This window comes from Camponotus vicinus, unplaced genomic scaffold (genome assembly GCF_025532165.1).
Source record: "Camponotus vicinus isolate PSW18456_S1 unplaced genomic scaffold, iyCamVici1.0 SCAF_3, whole genome shotgun sequence".
NCBI classification, from domain to species: Eukaryota; Metazoa; Arthropoda; class Insecta; order Hymenoptera; family Formicidae; genus Camponotus; species Camponotus vicinus.
Window position 1 is genome coordinate 18,959,568 of NW_028141967.1, and position 24,197 is coordinate 18,983,764.

The 24,197-nt window shown below is 39.1% G+C and overlaps 2 protein-coding genes and 1 long non-coding RNA gene across 3 annotated transcripts in view; 1 reads left to right on the forward strand and 2 right to left on the reverse strand.

Annotated features, from left to right (window-relative positions):
• The window catches only part of Unc-115a (actin binding LIM protein Uncoordinated 115a), a 28,252-nt gene extending 27,751 nt beyond the window's left edge, over positions 1-501 (reverse strand). Inside the window, exon 1 of the mRNA XM_083095282.1 lies at positions 313-501. Within this exon, the coding sequence (XP_082951408.1) occupies positions 313-316 (4 nt within the window). The 5' untranslated portion in view covers positions 317-501. The remainder of the gene's footprint in view (positions 1-312) is intronic.
• Positions 398-22,537, forward strand: LOC145969105 (uncharacterized). Its single transcript, XM_083094960.1, has 5 exons — positions 398-425; positions 474-685; positions 2,176-2,369; positions 21,235-21,370; positions 22,186-22,537. The coding sequence occupies exons 1-5, from the start codon at positions 398-400 to the stop codon at positions 22,219-22,221; spliced, it is 606 nt and encodes a 201-aa protein (XP_082951086.1). The 3' UTR covers positions 22,222-22,537.
• Positions 6,504-24,197, reverse strand: part of LOC145969310 (uncharacterized) — a 101,718-nt gene continuing 84,024 nt past the window's right edge. The window contains exon 5 of the long non-coding RNA XR_014438036.1: positions 6,504-8,190. This is a non-coding gene — a long non-coding RNA (uncharacterized LOC145969310). The remainder of the gene's footprint in view (positions 8,191-24,197) is intronic.

A 24,197-nucleotide genomic window follows, 5' to 3' on the forward strand; every position in this document is an offset into this window, starting at 1 on the left:
TCTCGGATGAGCGCGAGCTCGTGAAAATCAGACGGAAACTGCACGACGCAGGGGCGTACCCCCCTTCCTATGCACGCGAACGAGCAAACGGACGAACGAACGGATGGACGGACGGACGCCGCATTCCTTCCTACTCTCTCGTCCTCTTCCTCTCGCCTAGCCTCCTAGTCGTAAGTCGCCAAGTCCGTCGACGCGAGAGACAAAGGACGAGAGATAGAGAGAGAGAGAGGGAAGAGAGAAGCAAAGATCGAGCGAAAGAGATGCGAGAGCCGGCGTTCGCTGACCGCTTTCCGCTGATACTTTTTTACTCACCCATCTTCGGGAGTGGCACGAGCTGCGGCGAAACGGCGGCGGATCCACGTCACGTGTAGATCACACGGTCATAGCACAGCACTGGATGACGGTGGCGGACGCGCGCGACGCGCGTTTCACTTAGAAAATCGCGGAAAACGCGAGCGACGTTCCTGACACAGTGCACTCCACGGCCGCCATTGTGGTGTCGCGCCGAACCGTGCAGAACTATGCGGAACGCGGCGGCGCGCGGCTCGCGCATGCGCGAGCCGCGCGCCGCATCGCTGACGCAAAATTCGAATCCTCGCGCTCGCGCGACTCGCTGCCCGCTGCTTCATCCGACATCGTCACAGTTTCTTTTCACAGACACTCAAATCCTAGAAAAGAGAAAAAGGTACGTTGAAGCTTGTATATTTTCCTAAGCGAAAAAGTGTCGAGTTATTAAGAAAATTTTCTTGAAAAGTGGTGTGATATTGTATTTACTTTAAGGAAAAATTGATATTCAAACTCGATCGAGATTTTATAGGTTGGAAAGTGTGCTGCGATCAATGTATATGTATATGTATATAAAATAGTTTGTGATTACCTTAGCTGTATTTCTTAGAATATTAATTCTTTTGTTATATTTCACACTCAATTTATCATTACTTATTAATTAATCGATGATTAATCGATGTCAAAGTGACAATAAATACGTGAACTTTGGCGCGAAGATTTTTATAAAACCGCAGCATATGAATCGCAACACATACGTCCATCTAGCGCAATATATTCGAACAAGCTGTACAATATATATATTTATCATCTGACGATAAAACTACATCCCTCGGTAATTCAATTTTCTTACCAACGGATTGATTACCCGTATACGAAGTAGAGATGGCGGTAGCAGTTCCTACAGTGCCCCGGTCGACCCCGAATGACGTTTGGCGCGATCCTCAACAGCAGCCCGAGAGAGCGCGCGTTAATTGGTGGGACCAATTAATTCCGACAAGTTCGCCCGATGCGATTAGCGCGCGTACGTAGTGGTGTGGTGGCGGTTTACGGGGCGGTAGCCCGACTATCGTCCCCCCCCCTGCGTCCCCGACCTGCAACCGTCGCCGATCCGCGCCTCCGGAAACCGAGGAGAACCTGTTCCGACACTCGGGGACCTTCTCACATTCTCGCTGCTTTCGCACGAAAGATATCGCATCGGCGCGACGCGCTCCTCTCCGGCGAGGAGAGCGTCTCGCCTCACCTCGCCTCGCTCGCGGACACAAATTAGCGGAGCTACCGGGGCTACCGGAGCTACGTGCCCGCGGCGATCTTCCCTCTCTCGGAGACGCGAGCACGAGTCAGGACGGTGAATAATGCGACGCGCGATTTGTTGACGCGCTGTTGTAATTGGACCCGCTGCGCTCGATAGATTTACGTCGATTTACGCACTGTCATTAATGTTCTCGCCTACCATTTATCGGAACGATCTCATTATTTATCTTAATTATTTATCAAGTATTTCACCCGTTAGCTACGAAACAACTGCTGTCAAAAGTTACATAAATGTAATTACTTCTTGGCTGACAACGTAACTCTATTATACTATCTAATTAAAATGTGTTAGCATATCTAATTCATAATTATTGCTATAACTTAAAAATTCATTAAACTATAGTGTAATAACTATATAGTGTAATAAATCTTATCTCCATTAATTATATATATATTTATATTTATATAAGAGGTTTGGATTAAAGTATATTTTTTCTCTTTAGATTCTTATTAATATTATGAAAATTAAGAACAGCGATGTTAATGCTATACACAAATTAATCTACCGGCTATCGAGCATGTATTCTATGTGAAAAGGTACTTACAATTGTATACAATTTTGCATATTATGTCCAGGAACGAATAATCGGAGCAGCGGATGAAACTTGCTCCAACGATTTAATCGAGATCCAGCGCGTCAGCCCCGAGGTCGATACAGTTTGTTCGGCGAACTCGCATTCGAAATCAGGCCCACGGCCTACGTGTACCGCACGTCCGGATGGTCTACCTATGAATCTAGAAGGTCAGGAGCGCGGAGCCGGAGAAGGAAGGTAAGCCGGCGGTTGATTTATCGGCCAATTAGTCCACCGTATCGGGTGCGCTTCTCTGGTGCGTCTCATCTTACAGACGATATCCCGACGAAGACCGGCGTACGGGTTAAAATGTCGGGGAGATGAGAGCGTCAGGGACGCAAGGTGTGCGTTTTTCGTTGAAATGAAGTTAAAAAAACGCCACGCAATCGTTATTTATATGAAACAAATAAGATTCTCCTATCTATTTATTCGTTTACACAAAGTAAGCTAGCTCAAAAAATTACATTTTTATAATTTTATTGAAATAATCGAGGGGGGAGATGGTTTTACACATATTTATTAATATTAATTTTTCTAAGTAAAAAATTCTCTTTAGCCTTTTCTTTTTCCAAAGTTTATAAATTTTCTCGTTTTCAAAAAAACATCCTTGCTTATAAAAATTATATTTTTTAATTAGAAATTCTAATCTCGAATTGAAAATTATGTGTTCTATTATTAAGATTAAATAATATATCAAATATTTATATTTATAATATTATTAATCTAAATAATTTTATATATTTTATATAATTTTATATATTTGTTGCTAATATTAAAATTAAATATAATATTATAAGAGTGTGCTCCTATTGATTTACAATAGGATTTTCTGAATTAACTTGTGTGTGTCGACTTTTATTGACCCATAATTATCTGATACTGCATTTCAATAATATCTCCAACTATAAATTAATTGTGTCTTGTATCGATTGAAATACGCATAAGCCATTTAGCATGATAGTCTTCGAATTCCGAGAGCATTGACGTTTAAAGATGAGAGAGACCGGATTTACCGTTGCAATGGTTGCAAATGTGTGGGAACGGCGGCGTTTATTTGACACGCGCGACGACGAGTGTAGTCATTTTTTTCTTTTCGGAATCTTGCTTTGCAACGGCTTCATTAGGCCAAACCCGCTTCGATTTGCGGTTCGCGGTTAATGACGCACGGGCATCCGCATCACACACGTACGCACACATGGGGAGAGAAAGAGCCCGTCTTTCGTATCTTAAGGTATCTCTACATGGCGTTCGTCAGCGCGCACCGTTTAACGCTTTAGCATCTTTACCCGAGGCTAAAATAGACGGTGGCTCTCTGCTTAAGCGTTCTCAGAAAAATCCTCGTCGCTCGAGGAAATAAAATTAAAAGGCATTTACAGTGTCAGTAAGTGGTCTCGATACACTGCGTCTTTGATGCGAAAATCGCAGGAGCGAGAAAAAGAGAAACGGTACCTAAATCTCTCAGAAATACCGTCGAGTGATAGAGAAAATTTGTAAAGTTACAAATTATAATCAAATTACTGTCATTTTGTGAAAAATTGTTTTTTAATATCTGTCTTGCAGATATCTCGCGCATGTTGGGAGAAACATTGCTACAAATTAAAATATTAGAGATATTAGACATATTTATACAGGGTGCTTTTTAATAAATGTGAAAAATTTTAGATGATTCTTTGTCAAAAATTAAGGGGAGTTTTTCATATAAACACATACTCCTACATCCCTCCCTGTGAGACACTCCTCCAAAAATGGGGGTAAAAATTAAGTTTTTCTTTTTTTCTCAAATTTGGAAACAAGTTAAACAAATAAAATTAGGTGGATATTTTCTACTAATAAAAAGATTATTTATTAATTTTTTTTCAGCCTCTCGTATTGTTAAGGGGCTGAAATTAGCAACTCCTATTCAATTTTTTATTAAAACTTTTTAATGTTTATATGAAAAACCCCCCTTAATTTTCGACAAAGAATCATCTCCTAAAATTTTTCACACTTATTAAGAAACACCCTGTATTTTTATAAAAATACTATTAATACCAGAGAAATTAATATTTCTCAGTTAAATTAATTAGAGTACATATTTTGAGAATTAATCATAAAATACGTAGCACTCAATCTTGTACTCTATTTAGCAAGCTGATTAAAAAGAGAAAAGAAAAAGAAAAGCGAAATTAAAAGAAAGAAATCGATCAATTGTTCACACAAGATGAATATTCATTAATCAAACTAGCAGATTTTTTTCATTTAAATTCAACGCACTTGCACATTCGCGGAGACTTTAGCGACCCCCAATGCAGAGTTAACAAAATTTTTAAGCGCAAAGAATTAACATTGTCAGCTGTCGAGAGACGGCACAAGAGCAGATCGCAAATTCACGTGTTGCCATTGCGATGATACGCGCGTTAACTAATGCTCGAAACACGACACGACGATTTTTTCACGAGCTAGTGACTTCGATTTTATTCTTCGTGACGGCGGGGTCCGAAAAGGGGCCCCGTACGTGATGATTTGCCTCTGGCACCATTAGATCTGCCGGCTCGAATTTCAATTATGCCGCTGCGAACCGAACGATTTAGCGGGTCCACACTGTTCCGCTCGTGAGAGGTCCCAAACTTTACGCTTATTGTCGAAAAACGCGCGAACGGAGCGACAAATTAAACGTAATTAACGCCAGTACACAGATGTATTATTATACATGAGACGTAATGTGCTCTCAGGTTAATGCGAAATTGAAATAATTACGAAATGATCTCTGCCGAGATGGAAAAATATCTTATTAAAATTAAATTATTCGAGGTACAGTATTCATCTTTCATGTTTAACCGACAAGTAAGTTCGAACAACATCATCATTGCAAAATTAAAATTATTCAACGTAAATTATTATTTTTTTATCAAGTCTTGTATAAAAATGCCTATTGTATAAAACATTTGAAATCGAAATATCCTCTCATTTTTATCGGTCCTAAAAGTGGAAAAAAAACATATAATAATTATATGTAAATTAAATACATATAAGCATTTTCGAAATAGTATTGACCGCATTTTTTCCGAAATAAAGAACCGCGCCAAATATTATTTACCCGCTGAACTCTGAAATTTTATATTGAATCGGCTACATAGTTTATGGGGGGTGACAAAGTATCGCGGTTCACTGCCACGTAACAGACTAACGATAGAGCCAAGTGTTTTCTAAACTGTTTCCCCGCCGCGGTGGGTTTCTCGCGGTGCGAGCCAGCGCGGATAAGCGCGTGGCAAGAGAGGTTTACGATTTTACTTTATTGCCTCGGCGATGCATTGTCAAAATGTATTACAGTCGCGCCTGTATGGAGCGCGCGGTTTAATATCCTGTCTGCATTTAATCGCACCGGTATTAGAGTAGCGACTACGGGTGGTCCTATTAACCGCCGCGCCGCCACCGCGCCGGTGCGGCGGGTTTACTTCACCTTTCGCGGATATATCCGGCCCGTATTTGTGCGTTATTAGTTCGCCGTTACGTCACTCACGCTTTTTCCACCCTCCCCCTCCGAAAACGTTGATTAACGCGCACAATACCCGGGCCGGTAATTAGATGTCGATGTGAACGCGCCGAGCCGAGTCGGGCCTGAGCTAATTGGACCCTTGGGTCCGCGGATCCCGGGATCTTCCTGCCTCCGCAAATTTTGGGGAACGATTATATTAATACCGATTAACGCCGCTAGCTGGTGACTGCTTTCGACTAGGGTGAGACCTTGGACGAGATTAAAAAAGGGCTAAAGAAATTGAGGATTCTTATCTAGAATTCATGAATGAGCTTCCTGAAATAAAGATTTATTTCAAAAGTATTATATGACTCATTAGCAATTTTTTGTATAGCTATGTTGCATTCCTTACTCGATATCTTCTTGTTCGAACTTGAAGAGAAGACTCTGTTGCGGGCTTCGGATATTTCTGAGCGAATTTTGCACACTCTGGCCCGTCTCTCTTGACTTAACTATAATTTGCACGCCGTAAATGCGTACATACATTGCGCTCCGGTGGCACCGCATAGGACACGCGAACGATGAGAACTTAAACGTCGCAGATGTGCAACTATGTCTTGGTCATAAAACGCCGCCGGCAGTTAAATCTGTATTTCTAGAACGGGCAAACTTATCTTTGTAACGTCTGCATCTGCTTATTTCTCCGTCGATGCACACATTGCATTCCTAATCGTCCAAAAGTTTCGTACAAAGAGTCTCTAATAGAGAAATTTCTCTATCAAATCAAATAATACTTCAATAACTGACGAAAAATTTACTGTTTAACATTTTATTCTTATTATCTTATTATCGCTTTGTAATAAAAAATCATGCCTGCATTTTATGGTTTTAATTTTATGTCTCCAATAAAAACAACGTTAATAAGTATGCATAATGAATATAGGGTGTTTCTTAATAAGTGCGAAAAATTTTAGATGATTCTTTGTCGAAAATTAAGGGAGGTTTTCATATAAACATTAAAAAGTTCTAATAAAAAATTGAATAGGGGTTACTAGTTTCATCCCCTTATAACAATACAGGAGGCTGAAAAAAATATTAATAAATAACCTTTTTACTAGTAGAAAATATCCACCTAATTTCATTTCTTTAACTTGTTCCAAATTTGAGAAAAAAATAAAAACCTAATTTTTACCCCCATTTTTGGAGGAGTGTAACTCCACAGGGAGGGATGTAGTTAAAAACCTCCCTTAATTTTCGACAAAGAATCATCTGCTAAAATTTTTCGCACTTATTAAGAAACACCCTGTATATACCATAATAAATTTTCACATAGAGATGAAATATTTTTAAATCTAGCGTCGCGCATTCGTCATAGTAGGAGATTCGACGAGGGAGTATCGTTTGCACTCTGATTCGTTGCATCGTTTAATTTAATTTGGTGTTATCTTGCAAAATGTAGATAGGGTGCCATAGAGAGGGTGCGGGTGCAGAAAGCTCCTTTAACAGGCCATGATCGTATGCCGGGGACATTTTCCCGCGCCGTTATTGTATCCGATAAGTCGGGAGATAATCGCGCAGGCTGTGAGCGTCGTGATGTCCCTCGACGCGAACTCGACGTTCGATTCTTCTCCGGCCGTGTGCGCGACAAGATCGGCATTATTATCGCGATTTGATCGATGAGCGAGGGGTGTTCGTTAAAATGTCCCCTCGCTTTCCGGCGCTATTTCGCGCGTGGGCGTTATCCTTGTACTTGCAGTTTGCGCCGAGTAAATCGAGAGAGTAAACGCTGATTTATGCGCGTTCGCCTCACGTAAATTTCAAGTTAAAAATTGATAGATAATAGATAAATAAAAAAATGAATAATAACGAGAGAGATAATATAATAATAGAAAGAGAGTATTGTCGCTTCTTTTCGATATTTTTCCATATTTAAGCTACAAAATCATATCATAATCAGATAAATATTTTTCAAATATCGATCTAAGCTATCTCTTTGCACTATCAATTCGCGAATCATAAGTTTTCGGTAAAGTGGAGAAAAAAAAGAGATGCCGAACAGGCTTTGTTGGTATCGGCCATGTTGCACAATCCCCGACGTCCACCTTCGCTGTCTGTTCTCGGCCGAGGACACTCATTCGCCAGGACTAAACCTGGTACCGGACTCCACCAAGACTACTGCATATGTATTATGTGCGATTGTGTTCCAAGAAACTTCTGTCCGACATAGCGAGAGCGAGAACTCTGTTTGTCCTCCTTCCCCGATCTTGCCGTCTTTCTTTCGCCGTCTTACTACTCCGGTCGCGCATCCTCCCTCTTCCTCTTCAAGGAACTCTACCAGAGTCACTTTGCACCTGGCCTCTGTTTCTCGAGTCGTTGGCAGCTACTCGCGACGCTTCGAGCGAACTCGAAACGATACCGTCTCCCCCTCTTTCTCTCCCCTTCTTCAGCTCTATCTTGTCCAGACCTCCCTCTTTCTACTCGATACCCCTTCAAGAGAGGAAAAGAATGATCGAGATGCCGCGTGTCGATCGTCCATCTAGTTTAATCGCATTGCTGTTCTTCGATCTGCGAGCGAAAAAAATTTGCATGAGAATTCTTATAGAATGAATTACTTCTGATTCCTTCTTCGGATATTTGCCCCTTTTAAATAATAGATCGCAAATGAAGGATAAACGAGATATTCTTTCATAGAATGAATAGAAGAAAATAATGTTTTTAAAAGACACACGCAAAATTAGCGTGATTATTTACACAATACTATAGATTTTAATAATTTCTTTAAAAAAAATATATAATAAGTAAATTCGAATATTGCATTATTATATAAACAAATTTCCTCAACATAATAAATATTTAATTTATTTCACGAGAATATTTCGTTCGTTGTGCAAGCAATATCGAATGTTTTAATTGCTAATCGAAACCAATCGTATTTTTCGATTCGAATGACCACATGAAATTCAAATGATTAAATAAGTCGACTCCGAATTGCACATAAATCGTTATAACATTTCTAACGTTAGCAAATCCGGCGCGTCCTTCCCACGATTAGCGTGCATAAATGTCAATGTCTGCCCCGAAGTCCCAGCATTGACCTTCGGCCCACGGTTAAGTGATTGTATTCCAATTATTTTCATTATGTCCGGATTCTAATTGATTCAGTAATCGTGTGACAATCGCCGGAAATACGTTCAATTGTTCGCATCGCACGTATCACGATCGACGTAAAAGAGGCCGTCACGTATCGAATCGGTAACTAGCTAATCTAGAGTTAAAATCGCTGATCACTTAGGGTCATCATGAAAGTTATTCCACGTACTTGAACTCGATATAAAAAATGATTTGCGCAATGTGATTGTGTTAGAAGTAATGCAAATTACATCGTGAAATCATGCACCATATTAGAAATCAAATATTTTAGCAACATTAAATCTTAATTATGAAAATAATTCACAAGCAAATTTCTTGAATTTTGATAAACATATATCCATTATATCATAGCATAATTCCTTAAAATCTCTAATCTTTCATAATTAATTCATATTTGTAAACAAATTATACTTGAGAAAGAATATGCATATAACATATATAAAAAAATCAATCATGCTTTGAGAGAATACTTTTTAAAATAATTTTTATTTACGTCTTTTTTCAAGTGCTCTTTAAAAAGAATCTGGCTGAAATCGGTGACAGAGTTTCACCCGTGAAAGACTCGACATAAATTTTCTGCGCCGTATCCTCCATGAAAAGTAAAATCGATCCTCTTCAAATCGAGGGCAAAACGATGGCAAAATACTGAATGAACTACCCCGGAGTCCCATGAAATTCTGGACAAAGCGATACCGACATCTTCATCCCGAAATGATTTTCCAGAACCTTTCACGCGCGCGCGTTGCACTCGTCTCCCACTCACAATGGCGGTCCTCGAGCTACTTCATTGTCGCGGCTTACATTAATGAACTCTTTATCGAAAGTGACTCCGATGAAATTCATTCAATCCTTGAAACCGACAGTACGTATTTTCGCATGACGCAGCGGATATAGACTTTTCACGAAAGAGATACTTCGTCATTTCGAAGATCAAATGAAATTCTTTGAGGCTGCGAATCGGGTAATGGTCGGCAAAATGGATTTTTGCATCAGTGATTTTATAAAGAATAATACTATTTGGCAATAATCGCATTTATGATAATTTGTCAGGATTTTCCGAAGATTTTGGATGTGTGTTCAAAGAATCACAGTAAATTATTTAAGCGTTTGATTAAATTGATTGAAAAAATGATATTAATGGTATCTGTAAAAAGTGTGTGAATCAATTTTGGCTTTTCTTTGGGGAGTTTTAGAGATTGAGACACGTCGGCAGAGTGCGGGTGTAAGACGCACGAGTTTCGAATTCTCGACAAAACTCGAATAAGTTACAGCTGAGCGAGCAGGACGTGGTAGCCGTGCGCGCGCGCACTCGGCCGTCTATAAACCTCCGACATAATGCGCCCCGAACGAGATTATTTCGCAATTTATCACCGAGGTCGCTGAATGCGCGGGGTGGTCTATTAGGTATCGGCGGGGGTGGCTGGCAAGATGGCGGCCAGTGCCGGCGAACAATTGTATCCCGGGCCCGATGACAAATGAAGCGGCAGCCGTCTGCGCCTATGACTTACGGCGCGGTTTCTTTGTCGAGGCTTCAGCAATATCACGAATCCTCCTCCTCAGGTGTTTTACCCGCTAGGAAAGTCTGCGTGAGCAATCCCCTCCCGTCTCCGTCTTCTTCGTCTGATATCGTTGCTCGCTGGACCGAATTTGCGATTGCGATCGTGATATCGCGGCTATAAAAAGTGGAGGATTTATAGAGGTTTCGCTCCGAGTTTATCAAATTATCCCCCAGTTATCATTTCTATGGTGAATTTAGGACCAATTTCCTTCTAATGTCAATGTGATTTGTTATGATAACAGAAAGAATCGGGATAAAGCAATAATCAAAAAATATTTCTTCTAAATTTCACATAATAAATTGTATTATTAACAAGATGTCTCATCGTGTCTTCTATTCTGTCATTATTTTATTTTTTTCTATGACTTCTCATTAATTTCACTGATCATACCAATTTTACTATTTATTCCTCTTTCTCTTTTATCTGTCAAATATTATTATTGTATGGCATCACATTTTCATTGCGATTCTTTTTATTTGTTTAAATAATTATATTAAATAACTACACATTATATATGTATATGTAATATGTATGAGATAATGATCTCATTTGCACACTGATATCATACGTAATGAGTACGAATGCTATTAACATCGTCAAATAGTCATTAATTTTATGAATCACCAGGCGCGACTTGGGTCACATATACACACATATATATAAAATTATTTTAATTTTAATATCAGTTATAATGAATTGACATCATTGCACGACATTTACAATCATTTGACGCACGCGTTGTGTCGAGTGATAAGCGTATTGATTTGCAGAAAATGCAGAAATTGTCTAACGAAGCTATCGCGCTCGTCTATCTATTGTGCTGTTGTCAAAGTGTCTCTCGAATAATTTGGGGTAAAAATATGAGTAACAGTCTTGGTAATGGTCTCGTATAAAGGTCTTTACAGTTATAGGATCGTAAATTTCAAGCGGCGGTTCGTGCAACGGAGTCGTAAAAAGCCTATTATCTAAGGAGCTCGCTTGGCGTCCGGTTCGATAAATCTAATATAATTATTTCGCTCGCGTCGCGCTCCTTTTATTATCAGATCAGACTAATTCTTTCTCTGATACATATGTATAGTTTTAAAACTTTTTAAATGCTCCGTCTCTCTTTCTCTCTGCTAGGATAACAGAAAAATTGATTATATTGACTATGCTGACATTGTCAATCTGATATAGTTATTGGTTTACATATATAGACGAAAATTTATCATTTTATTATTAAAATCAATAACTTATATTATTGAAAGGAATGATAATATTATTATAGAATAAATTTGCATCGTTCTTAAATGTAAATAAATGTAAATAATTTTTATCATTCGCATCATTGAAACATATACATATATAAAAATAATGTATAAGACGACATTAAGAATTATTTTCTTGAAGTAAAATAATATGGAAAAGCTCCTCTTTCTCTTTATTATTTAAAAATAGAATACTTAAATAATAAAGAGAAGAAGAAATTTTCCCATGTTATTTTAATGTTTAATTCATGTTTAATTTTTCTTGGTTAAACCAAGTAAATATTAAATCTCAATTCGAGATTTCTAATATCCCTCTTGTTCTGAGAAGATGTAGGCGAGAAAAATATGTCGGAGTCGCCGAATCGGAAATCGGAGTCTTTCGTTTGCTGAACGATTATCTTACCATTGAGCTATTCAGATCCTATATCTTCTCATTTTTCCTGTATATATAAATTTATTGTAAATAATAATAAAGCCTCGTATGTCGACGTGACAACAAGTTAAGAAAATTGTAAGTAAGGCTCTCAATGTGAAATACAAATTTTAAATATCACGGACTATAGGAGCGGATGGTCATGCGTCAATTTTACACAAAATTATTCTACAATAATATATTATTATTCCTTTCGATAATATAAATTATTAATTTTAATAATAAAATAGTAAGTTTTCATAAAAGAAAATTACAATTTCCTTACATTGTGGCAGATATTACATCCTGCAATTTATCTCCTGGAGAAATTCTATAAGAATTAACGAGATCTCGTCGTAAAGTTTCGCGTGCGTTTATTAATTCCATCGGCGCGAAAAAATCTGTTAGCATTGGACGAAAAAATGCAATCCCGATTCAATCTCCGTTATGGGATGTAAAAAAGAGAGAAAAAAAAAACAAAATACCCGAGGACGAAGGGTAGGCAGGACATGCCCGCAGGAGCGTTCGCCGGACGCGTCACGGCGATATCCGCCTCCGCGAGCGAGGGAATAAACGAAACGCGTTTTGCGGAGGAGAGACGTAGAACACGGGGAACGGGGGATGGCCTCGCGCACAGATCCCGCACGAAAATAGCACAATAGCTCATCTCCCGCCCGTTGATACGGAGCACAGTCGCGGTGCTCTGACTTATCGAGTCAGGCATATTTAATTTCCGCTCTCACAGCGACGACGCCACACGTTCGCGCACGACGTATAACGCGAGCACACCGATTCTCAGTTATGTGCGTCACCCTATATAGGCGCGCGCCCGCCCTTATCTACCCTTTTCCAATAAGACTTCCTACTGCGGAATTACCCCTTTGCCAACGCGACACAATATTCGGCTTTCTATGGCGCATTATGCGCCGTCTTTTCCATTCGGTCACTTTATCACCGACCGACGCTAGTTTTCTCTTTCTCTCTTTATGATGGTCGCGCCGCCGTCGCCAATAAAACCGTCGACGAAGTTGGCCGCCCGATTTCCGGTAAAGCCGTCAATGACGGCTCTCTTTCTCGCTCGCGAATAAATTTTTTTTTCAATCGCTATTTATTTTCTTTTTCTTGTCCCTCATGTATTTTACGGCGAAAAAGCTGTCTAGTTTTACCGAGTGCGCGATTGTTCTCGGCTGAATAAAACCGATCGAAAAATACGATCCGAGCGTATACCTCATTTCCGCCAGTCGTCGCGAATTTTTCTCATTAGCTCGCGATCATTTTAAATGTCGCGACGTATGCATGTGCATTTTTTCCCTTTTTTTACTCGTCTGTTTTTTATTTTTCAGCGCGACTGTCGCGCTATAAAAATACGCGTGGCGAGTCGCTCGTGCGTGTGATCGGCCACGTGTAGCCGGGGCTCTTTGTCCAATAAACGATATCACTTTGTTCCGCTTCGTCGTGAAATCGATTCTCATTTTCAAAAGCCTCGTAAGCGAAACGTGCCCGTCGCTTCTAACACTTCACAATCGATTCCAGTGCTTTTCTCGTCGTCGGTAACGACGCAGCGTCTGGCTGATGTTTCCGTGAAGTTTATGAATTTTATTATTCTGTCATTTTACACCTTGACAGAGAATCCGATATTAATGCCGTTCTACGAGTCCTATGGAATTTATTATTTTATCGCTTCACATTTTAATACAGAAAGACGTTACAGATTGTTGAAATACTGATCAGAAAAGTAAATTATTTATAAAAATATTTATCTTCTGAATAAATATATGTCAGACACCTACGATTTGTTTCGAGATATCGAATGGTATTTAAAAAAAAATTTATTTTACGATTCAACTTATCTTAATGCACCCCATAAGCACCGTCGATCCGTATCGCCTAAGTAAACGGCAGTATCGTCTTGTCAGATAACTACGAGGAATATCGCTTGGTGGCAATTCATCTCGTAGCGAGAACGAGTACAATGGAGCGACGCGATTTTTCCACGAAAAGCGCGATATCTGCAACGCGGATGTAAGTCTGCGTGCCACCCTCTTTCCCGGATCCCACCACCGATACGTCATACTTAATCACCGGTCATAAGTCCCCGGGGAAAAGGCCGAAGGGGAGAGGGGGCTCAGATGCGCCGCGCCCTCTCATGCTACCAGAGATTTCCCCTGGTAAACCACGGTAAACCATACATAATAGACAAACAGAGAACGTATGGGGTCCGTCATCGTGGCGCTTGACTTTCGGTACGTAATGCAGCGTCAGAAGGGTGCATAAATCGTCGGGAAAGATTCGTCCGAGGATGGCCCGTGCAACGTTATAAAAATAACGACTGATATCGGACAATAGTTTCGCTAGAGGTTGCCCTCTCTAAGGATCTTGTCCGCGAATCTTCCGCTGGGCGAGATTCAATTTAGGAGTGCGCGACGTTAACCGCTTATTTATATTGCCGGATAGTTTCGCATCCTCCACGATATGTGCGTGAAATATCTCGGAATGAAATATTTCAGGGTCATCGTGATTGCTTATGAGTGAAGAAACATTTAACCCTATTTTCATTTTATATTTTGGAAATTTAGAAATTTTTTATAATTTGTTTTTGCGCGATTAGATAATTTAAAAATGTGCTAAATTATATTTTTAATTATGTTTAAAGAAACTTACATCATCGTTGATCTACGAACAAAATAATTCTTGAAAAGATTTCTGTGCTTTTATCGCTTGTATTGTGTTATTGTGTATTGTTTGTATCATAAATATATAATAAATTTATCATGAGCATGATATTAATTTCTTTTTTAATTTCTGTGCAAAATTGGAGGTATGCTTACATAAGAGAATCGCGTATTGAAAAGCCAATACTGATCACGGCGACACCGACATGACGTAGCTACGGTGGTTGTTTTCTCGGAGATGTCTCGCGTTCTCGTTCTATTGTGCGACGATTTCTGAAACAGATCCTTTTTCCTTTGTCTCTGCTCTGCCGTCGGTATGAGAGATCCTTTCTCACCGTAGAACAAGTTAGTAATTAATTTTTGCGAATTACTCGGCAGTCGACGTGCTGCCACCGGTATACGTGCAACTGGAGCAATATCTTTCCTCGTCTCTTGCAACTAGTAATGGCTTTAATTTCATTTATATTGTGCAAGTAGAATTATAGAATTGCGGGAATTTAAATAATTAGCTCTCTCAAAAGTTAATATATTACAAAATTTGAAACGCGTGTTAAAAATTCATTGTCATTGAACAATGATTACGAAAAGCAATTTAATTGCAAGCAAAAATATTAATAACTTGTAGTGCGTGATAAAACATTTTGCAATGCAGTTACGATATCGCATTATCGATTATTAATGATGTTAATCACGAACGATCGAGGGTGAATAGCAGAAGTGTAATGAATATCGTTGGTAATTAATCATTTCCCGTTTCCAAGCCACCTAAAAAAAGTAATTGATTTATCTGCGCGTCAAGATAATCGATATCCAGATGATTGAATTATTACAATCGATCGTTACAATTCCGGAGCTCTAAATTCTATTAAAACAATTGCTAACTCAAACAATTTTTATTTATTCATTTATTTATATATTTTTATTATCCTTTATAATTTTATCTAAAATACAAATCCACAACCATCTCATGCACGATTTATATCTATTTATATAGTCCTTACGTATTGATACTTTTATTGATTCGCGTATCTATTTCATCTACTATTAATCACTAGTGTGTATGTGTTTCATATATTTTTTATTAATAATTTTATTTAAAAATAGTATTTGAAAATGTATGTAAAAAGGAGGTGCATTCGCGCGTGCGACTAGTAAAATGAAATAAAATAATTATGCCTTCTCGATTGAAACCCTGATTCGTACCGTTGGCTCGTTCGCAGCCATCGCGCCGTCAATGCGCGGTGGCTCGGCACCCCCTTACCCTCCGTTTCAGCACAACTCAATTTCTCGTTTCATTCTCCAGGCACGGTCCTATCTCGTTCGCCCGCCTGAGTTCCCCCGACGGCCGCGTATAATACGCCACCTACCCAGTTATAATAATGGCACGGAGGGGTTGGCACCGCCACCGCCGCCGCCGCCGCCGGCTCGCGAATGCCAGAGCACTGGTATTGGTTGATATTTCCAACAGTTATGTAATTTCCTGGGTATTGTTGGGAGCTCCCGAGAGCTGCTACTATACCTACCTACCTACCTACCTACCACTCCTATCGTCCGCGAACGCGGATGCGAGAAGGGAGGATGGTGGAGACCATCCACTACCATGCAACGTGCTGCAATACGTACTTTTCGCGCTTGTATTACTCTCTTTCTACTAGAATTCTTCGGCCGCGAATTTCGGGTTATCGTTCCAAAGAGACGTACCGAGGTGGACTTAAAAGATACAATATTATATACTTGTATCTAACGTGTTAAGCTCGAGTGAATTCGTTCAAGCTGCTGGACATTTAAACCGAAGAATGTAGCGATTATCCAATGAAATTCAAGTTATATAACATCAAGTTATGATAAAATCAAATTTATAAATTCATGACAAATCGATAACTTATTCATTTTAATATTAAATTAATTTTAATATTAAATTATATCATGTGCATTTTCCAGGAGTATCCTTTTTAATTCTCTCTCTCTTATCTTTTTATATAAAATTATTCGACAAATATTATATAAAAATTCTCACTATAAAAAATGCATATGTCGAACGAAATCTTTCTCTTTGAATTACCCGTAGTTTTATTTATAAATATTCAAATATTTCTTACCATAATCGTGGGCATCGTAAAAAAAGCACTGTACTATATTGCGCTATAAATAACCTAATAAAAAATAATAGTACATAAATGCACATTCTAGGGTTGAAATGTGCTAGATATGAAAATGCAAAAAATACTCGCGCGAGACAGCGAAATCGCGCGATAGTGTATCTCGTGCTATGTCGTTTCTACGGTAGCTAGGGCGGAATCTGACGACTTCTTGGCGGTAGCACTTATATACGATAAGGCCGTTATCGAGAGGAGCGTCGTGATGCTCCTACTCGGTAATTTCCTGCGTTTTATGGGCTGCTTAAGGAGCATTCGCGCACAACCCGACGCGCTATATCGAATTTGTGAGAATTAGGACGGCAACCGCAATTTCTATCTCTCGCTGTAATAATACACAAAGGAACGACACGGATATCGATCGCGCGTTTAGCCCTTCACGCCAATATGTAGAACATTGATGAACGGTTTATCAAATTGGTCCAGCGCAGGAATCATTTACGTCGAATAACATTCATAGAACTGACACGCTTAGAATATATTCAATTAAAAGAGATGGTATCTTTTTCCATATTTTTTTTTCGCACACCCTTTAGGCGCACATATATAATATAGATTAATAAAGAATAGATAAAATTTAAAACTGCGCCAGTTGTCGAGTCGCTATTATTTTTTTTAGTCGAGCAGCTTTTTTTTTTCTCGCTCGCCGCGTTGTTCTCGGCTTTCTCGGTTAAAGGCGCGCAAACGTCGGCTCTCCCGTTCTACTGGCTGCCGCATTAATTCGCCGTGGTAATTAAACTGCTGCGTTATTGCCGGCAGCTCGATGAAACGTGCTCCGACTGCAACACAATCCGCGGATTTTCCCGCGTATTGGTGCGGAGCTGGCTTTGGTTGTACCGGAAAAGACCGCGTTGCGGAAAACGTACGTGTGGCCGTGCCGTCTAAGGTACCACTACTACCATCATCATTTAACCAACACCGTCACTTATCGGCAAAAGCGGCGGACTTCTGTGAATGCGGCAATGGCGCGGCGACGCGTAGTTTAATTAACAATGAGCACGTCGCCGCGACGTCAGGCTGAATCGCGGACAATGAGAAGTTGTCAGCGGCGCGAGGCTAATGCGTGGGTTGAGGGGGGAAGAAGAGGGAGGGATGGCGTTGAACGCGGTTACACGCCGCCGATAATGGTCGGGAAATGTTTTGTGCATCCAGCCTGCCGGTTTTCGGAAATTAGAAAGCAGCGATATATTTACGGCGACGCGCCAGTAATGGCAATGGGAAGAAATCGATCTTTCTCTCCCTCTCCGAAAAGTAATGCTACAGAACAGATTATCCCTTTGAATTAACTCGCGAAAGGTGTTTTTATAAGCTAACTTGTGTGCTAAAAGCTAATAAAAAGTACATATATAGTTGTATATTATTACATTGTTAGATGGTTGTAATAGACGATTGTATTCTTGTCGTTATTTTCTTTTTCCGAATCATATCTGTCAAAAAGCAATAAAACTTTTTAAATTAGAAAATTATGAGAGATGAAGAGATTGTGAATGTAACAGAATCTATAAATCAAAGTTTATCTTACAAATTGATCGAGAAAATTAGAGAAAATATTGCCAGATCTTTACACACATATTTTCGGAAAATTAATATATGTGTATAAGAAATATATATAAAAATAATACATGTGAAAATTTATTGCTTTACGTTAAATATAGCAAATTGAAAGCAATCATAATAGAGTATATAAAGAAGGATTATTTCGATTTAATAAAATGATCAGTATTAGATGACACTAGTGTCTATAACTACTATAAATTAGATATAAACAAAATAACATTTTGATATTTTTTTAATTGTATAGATAAATGTATAATTTTGTTGCAGAACAGTATTTATTTCAACACGTAATTTTATCATTATTATACGAATAATTTCAATGTTTGAACTTATGTCGTGTTCGAGACAGCGACTCGACTTCTGTTTCGCTGCGAGGAGTTTTCGCTCGCCATGCGGCTCTTTGCACGCCGGTGACATCGATGTCTCGAATCCGACTCGTTGGTTAATATTGACTAGCAGCGGTTACGCCTGCGCCAAAGTGGCTGTTTGCCCTGAACAACCCTCCCATTTTAACTCACACCCGTCGCAACCTCCGCGCGCCAATGTTGTAGTCGTTGCTAAGCCCACGGCTCCCGGCTTTATGAGCAGCTAATGTAATAATTGTGCGGCACGTATTGCATTTAATGAAAAAAAAAGGAAAAAGGATATTGCAATGCGGTTTCAGATATGAAAGTACGCCGGCTTACACCACATAACACCTCTCTATTCCCGCTTCCGTCAAATTAAATCTCGTTCAACTTCTATAAGACGCTTCCGTATTTTTTGAGATTTTTTTTCATGTACCTTATTACTTAGAATTTTTTAATACGATTACGAAAAAACTTTAATTTATTAATTGTAATATTATCTATTTATTTTTCGTGTATTTTTATTTAAATTTGCGCGAGATATTTTTTTATTTGGAAATTTTTATTTTGTTTGACCTATTATTTAGGATCGTCACAGTTTGAAAATTCGAAAGATTCAAATGCGTGAACAAGATTCAATTAAAATTTGTGGCTAATTGAGCCGTAATGTTTGTCGATTTCACTGAGCTATAAATGATAATGCCTTCGACGTCGTAATTATGCGACAATGTGCCAGTATGTCGACGTGGCATTACGTTTAAACAATTCGGTTATCTCGGCGAGCTGCAAGCTCGACCAAGTCATACCGGATCTCGAGAAAGTTCAGCAATACGAGCTAACGTTGATAACTGCTCCGCAAGCGGAGATGTGCATCGTCGAAGTGACATGTTTGTCTCTATTAACAATTATCACAAGTCGATTGACTAAACATTTATTAACATTATGTTTAACATTAATTAACTTGATTTATTTTCTCTGTGTATATTATAGTTCGAATAAGATTTGAGAAAAAAAACAGTAAGAGAAAATTATATAACTAAATTAGTATTAAAATTATATAAAATTGTATAATTAAATTTAGTAGCTGAAGATTAACGTCCATATTCTTACTTTTGTTTAGCGTCGCATTTAATGTTAATTATAAATGAAAGAAATGTAATTATAAATGTAAAAAATTGATATTAGATTCGATATAATGTAGAGACAATTCAGTACATGAGAATTAATTCATGTTTTTTCAACGGCAATAGAGGACGCACTAATAAAAAGTCAATGAATTCTCATCGAAATTTCCCTCTTAATCGTCGTATCGATTCGCTACCCGTGGTCTACGAGGTGACACGAGATCTACGAGTCGCCCTCTCCCTCGGCCGGGAGTATTCACATTCAACTGTCGTCCTTTCGTAATAATTGCTACCGATTCCCGACCGCCATGCTGCATTTCCAGGTTTTTACCTCGACGAGCTTCCCCTCCCTCTTTTACCGGTCGTCTCCCCCTCTCGACCCTTCCATTCTCCATGCCCTTTTCACTCCCTCTTCTCTGAACATTCTCTCTCTCTCTTCTCTCTCTCTTTCTCTGCCTACCCTCCCAGCCTACCCTCCCTCCCACTCACCCTCTATCTTTCTCTACCCTTTTTAGACCCGACAATGCTTCCTTCGCTCACGATTGCCCGTCCTCGTCTGCTTTCCCTCGTCGAGAGACGAGCACGCAGACTCTTTCGCAGGCATGTATTTACAAGTACACTGTGAATGTTCCCCTCGTTGCCTTTATCGCGGTCCTCCTCCAGCCTGAGGATTTCTTCCTTTGCGCGATCCTCTTCCAGACACCACGGCCGTCTCACCGATATGCGCCCTCTTTGTCACCCGTTTCTGGATGTAAACGGAATGAGAAAGAGAGAGAAAAAGACTCGCACGTTCACGTGTCCACGGACACACGTCCGAAATCGCCGAGATGGAAGAGTCTGCTTTCCTCGTCCTACTCGCGAATACGAATAACATGGCCGCCCCAGTGGCGCAATTAGAGCAAGCCTGCGCGCGTGCACGCCGGCTACAATATCATTAAGATAGGACTTGCCCCGCTCACCTCGGGTAATCCTCGCTCGTTTCTTTTTGACTTCTTTCTTCCATCCCTCTCTCTCTCTCTCTTTCTCTTTTTCTTTCTTTTTTTTCTCACTTTCGCTCTCGAGGCTCATCTTCGACCATTTTATAGCGTTAATCACCACCAGTAAGAAGGGGAGAAGGAAAGCGAAAGAGGGCGGTCACGGCAAGGGGAGTGAGTGCGTAATGAAGAGGAGCCAGGTCGAAGATAATTGTTTAATTGTTTAATCATGCACGAACGATTTTCCTCAAATAATTTCATACTGTGACTAGAATATGTATGTTTTGATTAATAATTCTGATTTATTTTTTCGTAATGAATTTTATACTTTCTATTTACACACATTACGAATTGTATTCGATTAGATGCCGACACCGTGTTTCGTTAACAAGTTAACCATTATTTATCAAGATTTGATCTGGCATCGTTTCTCGAAGAAGTCTTGTTACCCTCGACCGAGTCCGGGACCACAAGGACCACCCCTTCGCGAAAGTTGCAGAGACGGGCGCGGGATGCAGGGAAGAACAAGCGCATCTGCGTGCCGCTGGTATAAATCCTTATAAATTGACAAAAAGCGGCTGTATCGGCTGCCGAGATCTCTCTCGTGCTAACCCATTCTGTGGAAGCCCTTCCTTCTCGTTGCCCGAGCTAAAAGAGAAGAAATTCTTTTCGCGTTGCGCACTTTCAGATAGACACGCGCGCACACGCGAGTATATATTTTATCGGTTTATGCGTAATGAGTTAACATAAAATATATCTAGATAGTTTGCGGACCTATATTTTCAATGTAAGGTTTCTTCTACAATCATTATTTAATTCAAATTTTATTTAATTCTTATCTATTATCTTTTCCATCTTTATAACTTTGCTATTAATATATATAATAATGATGGAATCCCGACAAAAATTAGAGATGAATTAGATTAATTTTAATTAATTTTTCAAAATTTAAATCACGAGAGTGTAACAAACGAAGCTATGTGAACAAAACTTTATTCATATAGCTTCGCTTATAATTAATGAGTCTCGAATTTAATTAATAAATTACAGTACTCTGCATAGATTCAGTTTATAAGTAAATCTTAATTGACAATATATTATTTGATGTAGAAATAAAATTTACTTAATCTCAGTCTCTGTAATACATTTTCATGGTTTAAAGTTTAAACTTTAATTTTATTCAAAGACCAAATTCGATTTCTTTTTAAATTCAAGCCTTTATAAATTCCAAGCTTCAATTGATGCAGGGAACAAAATGCCTACATTTTTATGATTCAAGCTTATCACTGTGAATTGTCGATTGGGGAATTAAAGCTGGTCACTTATCTTGCAAGTCGCAAATATGCAATATATTAATTGTAGACGAGTTTCGCGATTCGCAATCGTGTACGGCCCTGAAATTTTCAAGCAACGAGAGCCCGAAGAAGGGAACCGATCGACCGAAGACGCCGCGAAGAGCGGTTCTTGCTCCGTGAGTGTCCCGAGTACGACCGCGGAGAGTAAGACAGTGGCCACGAAATAAGAAACCGGTTGGGACCCAATTTACTTAACAACGGCCGAGAATCCAACACTTACGGATGTCCAACGGAGTTCTCGCTGAGGCCCGCAAGGCGGTCTGTGTTACCTCGTTAGGCTTATACATATGTGTGTGTGTGTTCCTGCGTATGTAAATATATGTATGTGTATTCACACCAATATATCGCTGCCGCCATCACTTTTATTGTTATTGTAATATTAGCAGAAATGTGAGTTATCGTTCACCAATATATATCGTTATATTATTTGAAAATTAAATTCTCATTATGCTAATTAAGTTAATCGCACGTAGATAGGTATTACATTAATTACGAGATTACGATCGTGCTTGCGGGAAGAAATTTAGTAGACAATATTACATTTGATAAAGTTTGTAAATTAATTATCTCTTAACTATTTTAATCGATAACCGCACGTGCGGTTGCTGTTTTATTATTTATGATATCAGAGTGCTCCGTTCACGATAATCTATTACTTATTACTCTCAAGAATTTCCGTTGGATTGGTCTAATGAAACAGATAATTTCTAATGATATACATAAAACCTCTTTCTCGTTACGCGATTTTTGACAGTTAAATATGTTTGTGTTTACCAGAAAAGAGAAAAACGATCGCAATTCACTCATCAGCATGGTAAATGTCGTCTCTTCGTTTCCGTCGTCATTATCACCCTCATACGGAACTTGTACAGTAGCCGGCTACTAATTTCAACTTCATCAGAAGATAAGGATGGAATTTTTGCCGATGAGGATCAGCAAAGCCGGCGCTAACTCACGGCCCGCGAACTTCTCAATTTATCTCACCGTGTGATGCGATAATTTCGACGTAGGGCTATCACGCGATTGCGATAAATTACATTAAATAATTCGTCAAGAGTGAAGCACTCTTTTTCTTCGTCAACGCTGCCGCAATAACTCAATAGTGTATAATGATGAGATGATTATCTTAGAGGACGTAAATTAATATAGTTCTCCTTTCCTTGCAATCTTAAAAAAGATTTTTTTTAGCATCTTTTTAGCAATTTCCGCAGGAAATATAAGACTGCTCTTATAGACATATTTTGTAATTCATTCTGCATATTTCATCTATAGTATATATAATGTAATAAAATATAGTATAATTTTAGAATTAAAAATATGTAGCGAAAAAATATGCAAAATTTAATATCATGATCATTTAAATGTCATTAAAATTCAGTACAAATCTGACAAATTTTAGAATTATTATTATTTCGCGCAGACATCGTGCAGACATTCTGTTGAAACTCACGACTGAAAATAAACGCTAATATCCCGCAGCAAGAGTCAATAAAAAGCATACAGATGCAAATAAAAAAATAATTCTCCGTAAAAATTATCTTCCCCATAATAATCATGTAGAGCTCGATGCGAAGACGATCTCCTTCGATTTGGCGCGGTTTACGAGCGCAATTATTATAAATGTATCTCGAGTTCTATTTTAACAACCTGCGGAGATGTTACAAAAGCGGTGCAAGCTAATTTACGCATTCGCGTAACGAAAATAATTGCGCGTATTAAATCTGATTATTTTACTGTTCACCACATAAACGTCGGTCAGGGACGAACGGGGGGGAGGAGGAAGGGGGCGAAGGGCTGGGGGAGAGTGTCGGATAGAGGAAAGAGAGATATCTCTCTAATTGTGAGTATAAGTTTCGCGTTTTATTTAGTTTACTTATCTGCGCCTTCATGGAGTGCGGACGCTCGCCAGCTACTAATTTCGGTTTCACCGATCGAGATAAGGTCGGCATTTTTATCAACGTAAACCGCCTCGCATCGCCGAGTTCTTAATTTTCATTCTTAAGGATCGTCCGGCATTCC